General features: G+C 40.0%; 2 protein-coding genes across 2 annotated transcripts; one reads left to right on the top strand and one right to left on the bottom strand.

The window, feature by feature from the left end:
• Positions 1-3,947: 3,947 nt before the first annotated feature.
• Positions 3,948-6,309, top strand: timm13 (translocase of inner mitochondrial membrane 13 homolog (yeast)). The gene is made up of 3 exons (XM_032525712.1): positions 3,948-4,218; positions 4,667-4,735; positions 5,172-6,309. Exons 1-3 carry the CDS (start codon positions 4,099-4,101, stop codon positions 5,268-5,270), a joined length of 288 nt encoding a protein of 95 aa, XP_032381603.1. The 5' UTR covers positions 3,948-4,098; the 3' UTR covers positions 5,271-6,309.
• Positions 6,310-6,790: 481 nt separating this feature from the next.
• Positions 6,791-16,219, bottom strand: tmprss9 (transmembrane serine protease 9). Its single transcript, XM_032525710.1, has 16 exons — positions 15,805-16,219; positions 14,852-15,078; positions 14,562-14,689; positions 14,411-14,478; positions 14,151-14,326; positions 13,955-13,999; positions 12,986-13,099; positions 12,632-12,797; positions 12,203-12,477; positions 11,802-11,944; positions 10,805-11,069; positions 10,559-10,672; positions 9,435-9,603; positions 9,074-9,339; positions 8,095-8,231; positions 6,791-7,450 (listed from the first exon to the last, which is right to left on the bottom strand). Exons 2-16 carry the CDS (start codon positions 14,994-14,996, stop codon positions 7,289-7,291), a joined length of 2,373 nt encoding a protein of 790 aa, XP_032381601.1. The 5' UTR covers positions 14,997-15,078; positions 15,805-16,219; the 3' UTR covers positions 6,791-7,288.
• Between the last annotated feature and the right edge of the window lie 500 nt (positions 16,220-16,719).

Genomic DNA, 16,719 nt, shown 5'->3' with positions numbered 1-16,719 from the left:
GTTGGCCTCTAGTATTAAAAGCAAAGCAAGTTTATTGTACAGCACCACCTTTAAAATGGGTAATTGTGGTGTTACAGCAGCAAAATCAGTCACACACCACAGAATATTAATATAAATGAAATACTAGGATGCAATATACATCCATACAGTATAAATGAAATAATAATAACAGGAATAAAATATAAGAACAAATATTTGAATATATACAAGATTGGAATACAAAAATGTGCAACTGCTTGCAAGACAATAAGATGATTAGGACATTATATAAACGCAAGGATAGGTAATTTAACATATGGCATATTATTTAAAATAATAAAATACCAGATAACTACAGTATGTTGAGATATATGACTGAATGGGTCCCCATTTGAATTTATCAATGGTCAAAAGAAATATATTCTTTTTATATTTTTGGGAATTTTGTTCCAAATATGTGGTTTTGGCCAGAAACCAGTAACTGATTTACACTTTTATTTATATTTATTCAGTCGACAGTTTAGTAATGCTTTCTGCCAGACATAAAGGTCTATATGCCACTACCACACTGCCAGAAAATACATTTTGGGGAGAAATACTGAAGCCTTCATTTATTTATCATTTTGTTGGCCTAAAAGTTTTTAAATTTAAATATGTTGAGTCTTTAAAGGCTGGAAACTTCTCGTAAAACTATCCACCAGCACCATAAGGCTACACATTTTTAATTAATGAAAACGGTTGCTAAAAAGTAAGAATATGAGACAATTCTCTTTAACATGGCCTACTGTCCTCATTTGTAGCTATCTCTTAAACTGAGTTAGCAAAAAAGAGATATTAAGATATTGATACTATCATCAGGGATATTGATCAGCATCTCTGATCTATAGCACCAGGCACATTCCCTGCGCTGTTTGCCAGCTCCACATAACCAACAGTCGTAATGATCATATGATGGCAGGTTAAAGTCCTTCTGAGGACCATGAGATCGTTTATCCAGCTGAATTCCTGGCATTTTCTGAAGGATTTAAGGAGTTGTGAGCTACAGTAAAGAATCAGCCAAGTCAGCCTGCACACACAAGGAAATATCATGGGCTGCTTAAGAAACATGGTATACAACACAGATGCTATGCAACATGGTGCATCTCTCTGTCTTTGCATTATCTATGCATGTATGTAATAGAAACAAGTGAGAAGTATCCAAGAATTGTAATTTTTTTTAAAGAAATACAGAACAGATTCAAGAAAAGTGTCTTTTCTGTGCAAGACTCTTTGTTGGGATATGTCCCAACATGTCTGCAGGTGTAATTCATGACATCAATAATGGCTTCATTCCATTTAGGTGTGCCCGATCCAGAGCCCTGCCTGGGACACTGAAATGGGACAGAGTATATGTTATTAGCTGCACCTGTGCGTTTCATTGTGTCTGCTGGGGAAAAGGCCACATGGAAGTCAGCAAAGAAGGAACATTGAATACCACAGACATCCTTAAAACAGTTAATAGATCAGTGGTAGTTCTAATATTTGAGTTCTCATTTTTGTTCAAACAACAAAGGTGACAGTTACTTCCTCTGAAAGCTGAATGATCTCCAGCACCACGACCAGAGTCATTGGCACACTGCTCAGGTTTCCCCTCCCTCTTTATCTGTCTCTCACCCCCCTGACTGTCACTCAACAGCTGCTTTTAAAGATTAAAAGCTGCTGCAATTTCTCAACTGTCTGAGTTTGTGTGTATGTGAGCATGTGTGTGTGTTTTTTAGTGAGATTTCCTTCTATCCACTATTTCCTAATGTTTCTTCACAAGGGATTCAAATATGACTGCTACTCATATCTCAAATCACCAACATTTTATTTACTCTTGAAAGCCTAGCCACCTAGAGTCTTCTGTAACTTTAAAGATTGACACCATAAGCACGCTCAAGGGTATCTCCCATTCTCCTAACAATTGTTGCCGTTGCTCAGTGAAGCCTCCCGACTGGGCCAAATGCTATTGTACACACAAGTGTGCCTAAAGGAGATTTAGAATTTAAGAAGATTAGATTAATGAACACATGATTGTAATCTAGGGTTAATTCATTTAGCTGCACTTTAACCCAACCCGCCCTTCCCCACATTCAGCTTAGGGGCTTGAAGCCAAACTGGTCGGAGGACTTATGTGTACTGTATATGTGTACGTGTGTGTGTGTGTGTTTGCATGTGCTTGGGTGCTAGCATTGTGTAACTGGTCATTAATTACTCGTATGCAAGCACGCCACTAATCAGACCCCTCGCAATTATTCCTTAATGCCCCCAGCATTGCAACAAGCCACTCACACAGTGTCTGTTGACAGTGACAGTAACCGTCGCTCCATTGTTGCCTGCAGACTCATTGTACCACATATTTGTTCACTCAAGGCAGGTGGTCTTCTTAGTGAGGTCATCCCGTCTGAAACATAAGTAGAAGGGTCCTCAGAAGGGTCATCCTCACGCCCAGGTCTCAACACTAAAGAAGGCAGAGGATTTTATGACTTTCTATTTATGTTGTTTGCTGCTTTCCACATAGTTTGAAGTGAATGCTTTAGTGATTTACCAAGACAAATGTTTACAGAAATCTTACAATAACTTAGGAAAAAAGGAAGTTTGGCAAATCATTGCTCCTAAATTGCCAAGACAATGCACGCTCCATTCCAGTTAGTGATGTGTGTTTGCCAAGCAGCAAAAGACAACAACAACAACAACAACCATAGGCCAAAACTAAAGAAGAAGAGGAGGAAGCAAAATGACTGATAGTGTCATGGAAGTACAGGCTCTGCCGCCAAGGTGACAGACAATGACCACCCCAACGACAGTGGTAATGAAGATAACGTTACACACCTTCGGCCATAAAATTCATAATCACATTTTTTTTACTTTTACTTTTACTTTGAATACTTAAGTACATTAAATATCAAATACTTTAAGACTTTTACTCAAGTAATATTATAAAAGGAGACTTTTATGTCTACCAAAGTCATTTTCTTGTAAAATAATTGCAATTTATATAATAATAATTTAATTTATTTTCCAACACAGCCTGCTGTGGAGGATCAGGAGGATGAGATAAATGGCTGTTGTAATGTTTTACAAATACATGAACATTTCCCCTTTTCTATGTTTTGACTTCTGCACTATTTTACATCTTGGATTCTAATTTTTACTCACATGCATTTCCTTTAATACATTTTGTAGTGTTGTTGTTATTGTTTAGCATTGTTGGGAGTCTGACATTTAATTTAATTGACATTGACTGCTTCTCTATTTTTTGTCCATATAACAATAAATAACTTGAAAACATAACAAAAGCGTATCATTGAATATTTTTCTGTAAATAAGTATAAACTGGCCCCTAATTATCTGTACAACCAACTCTTGATCCACAACAATGCAATGACTGCATGTGCTAGGCTATATAAGCCTTGTGGCAATCATTAATCTATCTATCTATCTATCTATCTATCTATCTATCTATCTATCTATCTATCTATCTATCTATGTATTGTCTGTCTTTCTGTCTGTCTGTCGGTCGATTGACAGATTGATTTTGTAGGCCTATTAAATCTCAAAACTCAAAATCCAACAACTATTTATTTATATGTTAAAAAAAACCTCATAACACCACAATATAATAATAGTAACTATTATCAATAGTTCTTGGTATTAGTATCTGTTGGTACAAAAGAGTCTAATTGACTCCATTTTAATTTCTGATTCAGTGCAGGTAGCCTAACTTAGGCAATATCTCCACCATGCGGCAAACATGCGTGATTGCGTGCACGTGTGTTGTTAGGAGGGTTGGGTGCTGATGTGCTGACAAGACGTCTGTGTCTCCTAACTATTATAAACAAGCGTTTAATCAAGGATTTATCAAGGATGTTTTTGGCAGCGGTGTATTTATTGCACTGTACCTCAATCGTGTCCGCGCTCACCAAAAACTACATTTCCCATTTTGGAATCCACTGTACGGAAGTGACGTACACAGTGTTCCGTCGCTGTCAAGGGCACCGAATAACTAACGTTAGTAAAACCTAGCAGTAGCTAGCTGTCCGCACGTGCATTTAAAAAGATCAACAAAGCTACAGTTGTCGGTAACAACTCCGGTAAAAAATGGACGGGTTCAATTCAGACTTCTCAGCCGGTGGATCCGGTGGTAAAGTGGACACCGGAACGATCATGGAGCAAGTCAAGGTCCAGATCGCGGTGGCTAACGCACAGGAGCTGCTGCAGGTAAATCAATGGACACAGCTGCTTAGCTTAGCTAACCTAGCCAGCAAGACTGACTTAAAACTTAACGTAGTACGTGTAAGACTAACGTTAAATACAGTAAAGAGTATTTGGGATAGTTTGAGCACCATTACGAATCCTGTCACAACGTTACAAAAATAAATTGTCGTTAATACTCAAGAACGTTAATGTAGTAAGACTTATAGAAACAATTAGCTAGCTAGTTAGTCATTGAAATGCTGTTGACATAATGTAACGGTAGTGTAAACGTCCAAAGACATTTGACTCTTCAGCCAAATGTACCTTTTGAAACCATCTTAATTCTAGAGGTCTCACTCAGTGTTTTCATCTAAAAACGTCAGTTAAATGCTCATTGGGTGAAGTTGTGAATTGTCAGCTGTTAGTAACTTTCATAAAGTATGTTAAACGAACAGATGTCTTTGTGTTTCAGAGAATGACAGACAAATGCTTCAAGAAGTGCATAGGTAAACCTGGGAGCACGCTGGACAACTCTGAGCAGGTATGCGCTGTGCCATATTGAGCAGTTTGCTTCAAAATCATTCATCAATTCATAGAGAATCAGTAGGAAATTTGGTTGTCTATGATATGTGAAGATTTACATTACATACATACGATTTAAGATGCCTATTTTCCCAAAATGAGCAGTTTGCTTTCCGATGTATAAAGATTTGAGCTGAAACGACTAGTCAATTGAATGATCTGTAATAACTATCTATTAATAATGTGTCATATTTCAAATAAAAATCCACTTGCTCTAGCCTCTCTTTGAAACCTTTTGATTAGGGATTTGTCTGTTGGGCAAAACAAGCTATTTGAATATGTCAATTGAAGTCTTTGTCAAATTGACATGGACACTTTTCACAATTTGTTAAATTGTTACACAATTTCAGTATTATTTCTTAAGTGTGTTAATGTCGCTGCTTTTGTCCTCACAGAAATGTATTGCCATGTGTATGGACCGGTATATGGATGCCTGGAACACTGTGTCCAGAACATACAACTCCAGATTACAGAGGGAAAGAGCTCGCATGTGAACATCCTGCTCTTCACCCTTCCCTATCCTCGGGCTGCTGCTCACAGTGAAGAAGAGCACAGTGCTGCCACTGAAGGCTGGAGCTGGAGCTGGGCAAAGTTGTGTCGAGGCAGCAGCCCACCACCACCATCATCATCATCATCATCATCATCATCGTCACAATACCTCACAGACGGGCAAGCTGAGCCTGTGGACTCTAGCCATAATACTGTCTCTTTGGTCATTTTCATTTTGCTCTGAGGAACAGTTCAGTAACGTTTGATTAATAGTATTTTTCAGAATTGACTTTACTGTAATTGTAAGTACATACAACAAAATTAATTAGGAATAATTAAGCATCTGGTTAACAAGTTGTCAGGTTCAAAACCTTGAATAAAGCAGACACAGACTTTGTCTTTATGCTTTGCAAAGGGGATGAGCAACTGAAATCATTCAGTTGTCTTCCAAATTGCTCTTCCCCTGCTCTGCCTTTTTATTGAAGCTGAATGCTTGGGAGTCAACACATTGTATCTTGTGTATAACCTTGCCCAGTACACATTGTTTCTTTTTTACAATAGGACACTATTACTGGGCTTAACTCTAAAGTGCCCGGTGGAGGGAACATAAGTGTGAATGTGTCTGTAAGTTTATGCAAGTACTTTGATTGTCTGGCAACTTGTCTAAGGCGTACCCCATGTGCAGTGCATGTTGGAATATGTTTCAACCCTTCGGAATAGGATAAGCAGTTAGAAAATTAAAATGTACATTTGCAATGTGTCTTTAATTCAGTCAACTGCAACAATATGGCTTTTGTTTGGAGTAATTCCCACAAGATGTTTACTACAGCGTGGCTTCAATAGAAACACTGACACCTTCCGGTCATCAAATTAAGGTTGAATGTTTGTGTTTAAAAGCTGCTATAATTGGGACATGATGCTTGTAAAAACTGTAAACATGACTGTCTCTCACTCACAACAATTGCTCCATAAAACACTGTCTTCATGTATGTTGCTAATTCTTTTCATTGTCTTTATGCACTGAGAGAGACTAAGCATTTGTGCATACAAATTAAGCAGTAAAACTGGAGTCCTTTGGGGACAACACAGGCTTTCCTTAACATGATTTTTCTTTAGAAGACTTGAGGAGTAACTTGGTGTTTTCACAACCGTGAACCTGACATTCACAAGCCTCTAAACAGTTTGATATCAAAGTACGCCTGGAGAACAAAACTGTTTTGTCTTATCTGTTTTCTAGTTGTCACCCTATCTGCCGCCCTCCACAGTAGTGGTCTTGTTTCAGCAGGGTCTGCCTTGCTGTAGACGGGGTACTGAACCTTTCTCAGCGTTATGTGCATAGCTTGTTGGGGAACCACAATTCTTTTCCCCCATCCTGCTGAGTTCACATAGGGACAAATTATTTGCAGAGAGATTGATAGCAAATGGAATGATTTTCATTAAAAATAAATTGTCAATCAGTCTTCTCTTATTTCTCTCATCACAAAGAGTGTATCTATCAGTGAAACCTCAACATGAGTTTAAGCTCAAGTCAAAATTCCTTTAAAGTTGATTCCACTTTTTCATACAATACTATATTTTCCCAGAAAACCCACATTTCAGTAACAATTTATACATTGCATCTTTGGCTTTTTTAAGATTAGATAAAAAAACAAACAAGGAACTGTATCCATAAATGAACCACATATTCTGAACCCCACACAAAATGAAAAAAAACACCATGTACAGTAAGTTAACCAGTAATGTAAATAAATAATGTAAATAAATACTTTCAATCATGCATGTGCTAGCAGAATGTCCATAGGCCACAGTTCAGTATTCTCATTCTTCATTTCTTTAGTACATTATGAAAGAGGATGGTCCCAGTTTAGATGATTGCACAGTAGTACGAAACAGCACCAGTAGGTCACACAGGTAAATACTGTAGAAACTATGTGTGGCTTTTAGCATGACTTTGGTCCTTTGGTTCAGTACAGTTTTTTTGAAGATGTATCAAGAAAATCCACTGTGTAGTTTGTCATCTTCCTCAGAAAGGCAGGTGTGTAGATATCCATTTCCTGACAGAAGTAACACGAGTGTAAACCCCTGGAAAACCAATTCGCCCACATCCGTGTCCCCAGCTGGTCACTCCAGCAATAAACCATTGGCCAGAGAGCTCACGACAAGTAAGAGGCCCTCCGGAGTCTCCCTGGATGATGGGAGGAGAGAGGGCAGAAAAAAAAACAAAATTAAAATAACCTAAATACACTAAGGTCTCCAACATGTAAAAGAGAATAAAACAATTTCTTAAGGACGAGTGAGGACGCAGAAGAGTAAGGTACAAGGAGAATGTCACTTGGATCGCTGCTGAGATGCCAGGTGCTTTGACCGAGACAGGAATGCATGTGGGTTTTCTTACATAAGAAGATTACAGAGAGGAAGTGGGTGTAAAGGGGGCTCTGTATTTTTAGGAAAGTGAAGTCTACTCCCTCCCATCAGATAAGCGTCCCTCACATAAGTGCTACAATGTTCCTTAACAAGCAACACTTGGTTTTCACAAACATTGTAATATCTAAGTGTTTTCAAATCATGAATTTATTTATATGCTTTTGCAAGTCCTAGAAACCTCTAAAGAACAAAGGGCAAGATTTACTTTGCTCTGACCTAGTTAACCAGCCACTGTAAAAAAAAGATTCATCGGAGCCATGGCCCTGTTTCTTCTGAGCCTCTGAGCACTTGTTCCACAATCTTACTGCTCAGATGCTGCCAAGACTGTACCACCCAGATGTCTGGCCCATTTCCAGGCTGTGTAAAAGGTATTTGTGTCACATAGTAGAATGTCCTGCATCTTACCAAACAGGTGTCCCTGCCTCCCTCCATGTATCCGGCACACATCATGTTGGGAGTCAGCACATTTCCATATGACTGCTGGCAGTCTGCCTGGTCAATGATGCTCACTGCAGCTTTCTGCAGCAGGTTGGTCAAAGAACCTGTGCCAAAAAAAATGTTAATGTTAATGAATTTTCACCAAAACTAAGTCTTATTACAACATTGTTTCTGGAAAGACAAGTCACTGTTGCATTTTAAATGTATTTTTGGTTAGCAGCAGGAGTTTCAGGGATAGATCATTCAGAACATAAGCAGATTAAAGTGAAACTATCTGTATTGCTACATACCAAAAGGGTAAGTGAGAAATATTGTGTGAACAGACAATTTGATAGTGTTTCATATCATATCATCTTGTAAGGTTTGTGGGATAATGGAGCTGTAAGGGCTCACCTCAGTCCACAAACCCTTATGATTATTGAATTAAAAAAAGAGGTGTTTTGACTCCAGTCTGCTTTCTTGGTTCTTTAGGATCATAACAATGTAGAAGCTTTGTCACCTCTAATGTTTCCTTGCTTTCAACAAGTTCTATAATAGTTTATATAATATATAAACAAATATTATTGTGTAGTCACTTTTTCACTTTATCACTTCAATACTGGACTCAACACTGACACTTTAATAATAATTTATGGTCTTTTGTTTGTTTATTTGACAAATGTTCTTATTGTTGTTATTATCATTATTGTTATTTTGTTGTCTTTATACTGTCTTTCTTTTATCTATTTTTTAATTTCTTTTTTCTTGCTAAAACTGCTGCTGGAATTTTCAATTTCCTTGCGGGAGTCATCCCAAAAGGATCAATAAAGAGAAGTCTAAGTCTAAGTCTGTGGACAGTAATGTTACGTTCTGTTACAACAAACTAGACAATTGGACATCATTATGACATTGTTCAATTGTTTCTGGATAAGTGAGCCTAATGTCAGTAGGATTTTAAATCTCTCACCTCCTTCCCTCATGGATCCCCAGCCTATGATGTAGCACTCTGCATTCTTGAGGAAGCGGTGCACCGGTGATGGGAGGCAGACAGACTGGATGGTGTAAGACATGGGGGCCGGTACTGACATCTCCAACAGAGCCACGTCATAGTCCATGTTGGTGCCGTTGAAGGCTGGGTGGATGACGACCCTTTGGAGTGGGATGACCAGGGCTCCCACCCCAGAGCGCAGCACAGATCCCAGGCTCACAGCCCAGTTAGTCGGGCCAAGGTCACTGGGGGTTAGAAATGAAGACTAGCTCAGTACACTTCTGAAAGTAATGGGAATATAAACAAATATTATTGTGGTAAAGTTTAGGTTCAGCAATACCTTTTCAAGCAGTGTGCTGCTGTGAGTAACCATTTGCTGTGAATGAGTGTGGCGCCACAGCGGTGAAGTCTCTGGTACTGCAGACTGCCAATCCAAGGCCACTCCCCCCTTCGAGCGGTTACTCCACCCACAATCCTGTGGGAGCCCAATGCAGGACGTACACCACAGTCTGAAACAAAAACACCCATCAGAATGTAGCCGTGCGAGCGGCCTGTGATACTCAAGAATCTAAAATTTCCGACAACGCCACTTGGCATAGGCCCAAGACATTTAAAGCACACATGTTTATCTGAAATTAGGGGTCAGAGACAATAATGGATTTATAAAAATAATTATAAATCCATTTATTTATTTGCTTTAGGTTTCAAATGTTATTTTTTGAAATAGCAGGATATATTATATAAAAAGGAAGCACAACATGGATATTAGGAGAGTAATGCACAATTCAAATCAACAAACCTGCATGCATAATTAGAGAACCAAAATCAAACAAAAGGAAAAGAACAAAAACAAACCTTCATGCAATATGTACTCAGTTAATACCAATATTTACAGGACAATTTTTGTAGTGTTCAAACACACATCCAGACAGTTTTAATACCAGTATCCACAATAATCTGTACCCGTAACTAGAACAATCTGTAGGGAGCGTTGGCCCCTTAGATAACTGTGGGACCCTGCAGCTTCATGCACAAGGCTGTAGCTCGGAGCAGGGCTTTACAGGACACGCCGCCCTCAGACTCCGGCGAGGGGGGGGCATGCAATCCACGCAGCACTCAACGAGGCACCCAACGCCAGCAGCCCAAAGTGTTCATCTATCCACACGGCCACAACAAAGTCAGCACACTCCGCAGCAAACTGACCACCTTTGGCAGCGGCAAAAAGCGTGCAGCATGCCAACCCAGACATGTCTCCACACCCAACAGGAGAAGACCGAAACAATACGAGTCTACACACAGACTTAAATGAAGCCTCACCCTGCTCCCAATCAAAAGGGGATGAGCCCCAGGTGTGCTAGTGTGCACTCATGTACACAGGTAAGAGGGAGGCGAAAACCTTATCCTGTCACAAGAAGCATGTTCTTTAAATCCTGTATGTGCACTTATTCACACATATAAACTTACCACAGTTTCTTTCGTCGGCCTGGTCGGGGCAGTCTGGGATGCCGTCACACTCTGGGTTGGCCTTGCTGATGCAGGAGGTGGAGCTACACTGGAAGTTTCCACTGCAGTTGACAACTGGAAGACATGATGGAAAGATCCTGTAGCATGAGACTATACATACTACACTACTTGACTGATAGTAAAGTTTCTCTTGGTAACTGATGAATGAGTGACCAATAAATTAAGCTGCTGTCAGTATCCCATTACCAGGTAGTGTTGGTGCAGATGACATCTCCATGGCATTTTTAGAGCTTCCTCCTGTCACAGTATCTGGCACAGTGGGAACATGCTGGGAGTAACCATGGACCAAGCTGGGCTCTGCGTAACTTAGAATCCAGTTGCGGAGCCTGGTGACGCGGGAATAAACCCCAGGCCGGTTGATCTGGGCACAGCCCACACCCCAACTCACCACCCCAGCAAGGAAGAACCTCCCTGGGGCACCCTCACACACCAGAGGCCCTCCAGAGTCACCCTGCAGGGAAAACACAATACCTCTAAATAAATCTTACTGCCGTTGCCCTGTGAAAAACTTGTTAGTGTCATTTTGATGACATCCCGGTGTCATGTTACTGTCAGGTAATCAATGTTGGTTAATTAGGATGGGAACACAGTAACTTCCATGGTTTTATGGATAAATAAATTGAACCTTGTTTAGAGAATCAAATTACCCTATGAAGGCCAGACCTTCAAGTCTTCATATAAGTGCATGACATTTTTATAAGCAGGGCACCAAATCAATACCAGCTTCAGGGTTGGTGAGCAAGGGAAATGGAAATTTCTGTATTCAGACAAATTAATTGTCAGAATGCATTATTTAGTGTATATATATATTCAGTATATTTTGACTTGTTTTCGCCATATAATGTGTTGAAAGAATTAGTGAATTGTGAATCTGAATTGTGTCCAGGTGGTTTAAAATGATTGAGCTGTAATGGGAACTGGACTGAGCCTTGACTGGGGGTGGATGCCCAGTTTTCCTCTGTAATATTAACAACACATATCATCATAAGTGGAGATGAAAATAACAGTAACAGCCCACAGGCCTCTATTTTTAGGGTGGAACCAGTGTTTCCATACAGTTTTGACCCTGCTTATAGTTTCAAGATCATCAGTGTATGTATACAAACTTTGCCCCGAGACAAGAAAGTCAGAAAATGTAATCTATTGTAGCAGTATTGTGTGCACCAAGTGAAACAGCACTGACCTGACACGCGTCCACCTTGCCCTCCAGAAATCCGGCACACATCATATTGTCAGAAACAGCTCCTCTGTACACAGATGATTTGTTGCACACTTCGGAGTCAATGATTTTCACCACCGCCTTCTGCAGTTTGGGAGGCAAGTCAACTGAATGACAGAAGAGCAAAAGAGAACTGAATTACTCATGCCTCAATTGTCATGTTTAGTTATTGTATCCACATTATAAATGATTTGCTTTTCTTTATAATTTAATAGGACAATATTGCCTGAGAGCTAAGAACAGTCATTCCCAAAATATTAAAAAACTATTAACATCATAGTATTGGTAGCAAAAAAGGAGCTCCTTTTCACTTTAAATCTTTCATCTGTTGATGTTTTGAGGTGAACTCCTGCAGGCTGACTCACTCCTTAACTGGTCTAATGCTCCCCACCCTGACACTATGCAGCTCTGTCCTGGGGCAAACACATGAGAAAGGGAGGGCAGGCAGACGGGCTGGATGTAAGGACTGAAGGTGAGCGGGGTCTCCAGCTCCAGCACTGTAACATCGCTGTCAACAGTCATAGGGTTGTAGTCTGGAGACACAACCAGCGACTTGATCCTAATTGTTGTGGACTCAGCCTCCTCACCGCTCATGAGTCTGGCCCCTACGAGGGCCGTCCACTCTTTGGGGTCATTGTTTCTAGAAGCAGAAATCCAAGAAATTACAAAACACTTTGCAATTTTTGCAAATTGTTTGTCCCTTGATTTTAAAAAGCTGTTATGGCAAGTGCAGGTAATGTCACTGCTTGGCAAATGTATAATTAACTTCTTAGTGACTTGGAAATAATGCTTACCTCTCAAAGCAATGTGCCGCACTGACCAGCCACCGTTTGTTGATGATGGAGGCTCCACATGTGTGTTGTCCATTGAGCCTCAGACTGACCTGCCATGGCAGCTCCCCTTGCTGTGCTTCCTCGCCACCCACCACGCGACTCCCCATAGCAAGCCGCGTACCACAGTCTGAGGGGAAAAGTTGGATGATGCGATCAGGATGGAGATGAAGCAGTGATGGGTTTTTTTCTTACACGTCAGTAACCTCATATTTACAATATGACCTGTCAGTGCTATTATATTATTATTTACCAAGAACAAAGGAAAACGAAAATCACATTACAATGCTTAAAAAGGAGTCGTTTTAAGTCATTCACCACAATGAGCTTCATCAGATCCATCTGAGCAGTTGGGGATGAGGTCACACTCTGGATTCAATTTGGTGACACATTCTCCATTGTCACAAGTGAAGGTGTTGTCAGGACACCTGGCTGGAGAGAACAGATGAGAGAAAAATGTCAGGATGAGTGTTACACAAAAAAGGTACAATTTAAAAATGTCTTTAAAGTGTAATTGGTTTTTACACATTTAGGTGCAAGGAGGATGTTGGTGCTATTGTGCCACTCAATTAATATTACAAAGCTTTCCCCTTATTTATTTATTTTTACATGTGTCTGTCTTAAAAGAATACTCATATGCCCGTGCAAGAGTTATTGGTCATTGTAATCATTCCTCCTGTTCATACTGCACAAAGAAATCCATTCCTAATGTGATTCTAATGTGAGAGATGGGGAAAAAATCCACAGTGCTCCCTAATACATACAAAAGTATACCTCAAAGTTCAGCCAAAGCTCCTAAGAGGCTTTTTTTAATTTAGTTTTTTAGTGCGCAATTTCCTTCTTTTGTGTCCCTGCTTTCTTCCTGAAACATGGTAAAGGGACTGCAACACAATAATTGAATTTTCTACAATAAAGACTTTGGACAGCACCCACCAGTCAGGAGATTTGACTAATGTTTCTTGCTGAAGCTTCGTATTAGCTTCACATCAACTTTAGAATGCAATTTTGCACAAAATGAGGACTCATTCCTTGGAGCTGAGTAATGTAGAGATCTCTTCACGGCCAGTATGGACAGCATGTGAGTATTTTTTAAGGTCTGAATAAATGATCAAAGTCACAAAAAAAGAGTAAAACCAGCTCTAAACTATGAACTCAAAAAAATAAAAATAAAATAAGAATCCCAGACAAGCCCATTTGTCTGGGATTAACAAGTTCCAAAATGCTGTAAACATATGCTGGAGGGTTATTTCCAGGTAAACTTTAACATGGGTCTACATAATTACTCACCTGTCAACTCATCTCCAATAGCATAAAATGACTTCCCACTGGCTCCTAGGAATGATACAAACATTAGACACTGCAGGGATTGTGTAAGTCCTTACACAATGCAGCACACAACTGTGGCCTGTTTGTGTCACTCCCACTACACACATCCGCTTGTAGGGCCACAGACAGTCAACTGATGACAGTGTAGTTTTACTACCCAGTAAGATGATAGCGTTGATCTCTCCAAATTCTGGCACCTTCAGTGGTTTCCCGTGCATTATTGAGCCGAGTCCTGCTCTCAGCAGGTCCTGAACACAGTTGTCTGAATACTGCTGGATCTTGGACACCCTGAAGACCAGTCTGAATGTTGCCATCACGTCGTCATTAATGTTACTGGGAAGTAAAAGACAATGTTGTTAGTTGGATGCTATTTCGCTTGGAGTAAATTGGAACTACTTGAGTTCAACTTTCACTCACCCATAGGCAACAACATTCCAATCAATGTAGTGATGTGATATTGACGAGGCAGTGAAGACATTTTTAATCTGTAAGAAATTGAAAACGTACAATTTAAAACTTTAAAAAAAGAAAATATTGGACTCTCAACACAGCGACAGTCTGCTCTTACCCTGGACTTTAAAACTGAAGTCAGTACTATGAAGAAACCAGAGTTCTCATCCTGCAGAACTGGATCATACTTCAGACCTTTCAGCTCCACCGTCTCTATAAAATAATGCTGCTCCTGCACCAGGTAGGCTGGCACCGACAGAGTAGAAATGGTTCATTCTTACAGATGGCTTCACACAAAAATAAAGTTTAGAAATTGGGTTTTACAGAGTAGTCTAAATAGATCATAAAGTGTTACACCTGTATAATATAAGCTTAAGTATGCAATTGTTTGGTGAATGTGACACTCACCAATAAGCAGGCCTAAAAAGACCCCAATAACGAGAAAAAGGAGGAGGAAGGCTATGCTGGTGCTCCTGTAGCAGACACGGTTGGAGGGAGCAGAGGAGTCTCCTGGAGAAGGCCAAGGCCCTCCCCCATCCTTATTCACCTCCATGTTGGATCCACAGCAACAACCTCACAACTCACATGCCATTGTACCCAGTATCATAATGCCCAACAGACAAAATGATCCAGTCCTGGTTTATAAAAAAAAAAAAATAATTCCAGTGACAATATTTGACTCTGTAAAATAACACTAGACTGAGTTGTTATAGAAGCATTATAGACTAATGTAATGGGTAGGGCTGTACAACAGGATGGATACCTATAATAACATATTTATAATTTTGACTTTATATCACAATATGAATTTTCACTGCATTACAGCATAGCAGATACAACTAACAAATCTTAAATAACAAAAGTTTCTTAATACTAAATAGTTATTGTAATGTATACAAACCAAATTCTACAATGATGAACAAAGGGTGTTCCAAAAACATCAAGGAATAAGGCCCCACTAATGAAATAACCAAAATAATGGAAATGTATCAAACAAATTGTTTTATTTAAAACCTAGGTGCCCGAGAAAATGTCGATTGTAAGATAGACAGAAACCTCAAGCAGTGATTCTGTTCCGGAGAACTGGCTGAGATGAACGCGCCCTACGTAAAAGAGACCAGGGAGGCCATGTTGCTTGGCGATCACAGATCAGATGTGGAAAAGGCCACACTAATAATAATAAAAAAAAAAAATAATAAAAAGTCAACTTCTCTGATATTCTGCAGATGACATGATTTCAATAAACAAATGGACTCGGTGAGATTTACTGCACCAGCAAATTACGCACGGTGACTCCAGGTGCACCAAAGCGTAACGCATGGAACACGAAAGGCTATATGTTCTGAAGTAAACTCACTCACCTTTCTCTTCCCTCGCCACACTGACATATACGACGTCCCGCAGTTCTCAGTGCATGACTTGTCGCACACAAGAATACACTCATGGATGGAGGAAGACAAGGAAGACATCCGCTATTTGTTCCACCTGCTAAGGGGCGTGGCGCGTCCGTCCCGTGGGTAGCTCACCTTTTCACTTTACTTTACAAAGTCAGCTCGGCTTCAGAAATCCCCGGCCGAGCCTCCTCCCATCGGTCTTGATCCCTTTGGTTACACCCCGATGTGCAGAGGCATTTTATTGTCATCTCCAATAATCTCCAGGTAAATAAGAAACACCGGCTACTCCTTTACGCACATTAGGCCCACAGTAGAAAGGCAAAGAAACGCAAAAAGGGCATTACAAATGTCTTCAGTAGAGCTCATTGCTCGCTCTAGTTGCTGGCTGCCCGTGCTCCGTGAGCAGCAGAGGAGCGAAGCCTCCTGGAATTCTGGCTGCATGTCCCGGGCTCACAACACCTGGCAAACCACTATAACGTTTCTAGCTGTTAATGTGCATTTACTGCAAGTTTATTAACCTACTGCGCTTAGTTTGACAGTGAGAGAAGAAGTGAAGTCATTTTCATTTGCAATTCCATGATGATTTAAACATATTTTACTCAAAAATCTAAATATGTTAAGTGAGATTCGGAGCGCCAATTAAGAATGCAACTTAGTTTCGTTTACAGGAAAATGCTTTAGATTAGAAATGGCACAATTCAATTGTAATGACTTGGATCCTTTTCTAAAACATTCAAAAACATTTACTCGCTATTTTTCTGAAGCAATAGCCAACATCTAATCCCTCCTGTCATCCCCTCCCAAAGGATCAATCCTAACAACGGTTGCCTTAATCCCTGTACTTACATTATTTCCCCCACCCTGCTTAAAGCACTTCAGAGC

Source organism: Etheostoma spectabile, chromosome 9, assembly GCF_008692095.1.
Source record: "Etheostoma spectabile isolate EspeVRDwgs_2016 chromosome 9, UIUC_Espe_1.0, whole genome shotgun sequence".
Classification (NCBI taxonomy): Eukaryota; Metazoa; Chordata; class Actinopteri; order Perciformes; family Percidae; genus Etheostoma; species Etheostoma spectabile.
This window is presented reverse-complemented; position numbering and strand designations above follow the sequence as displayed.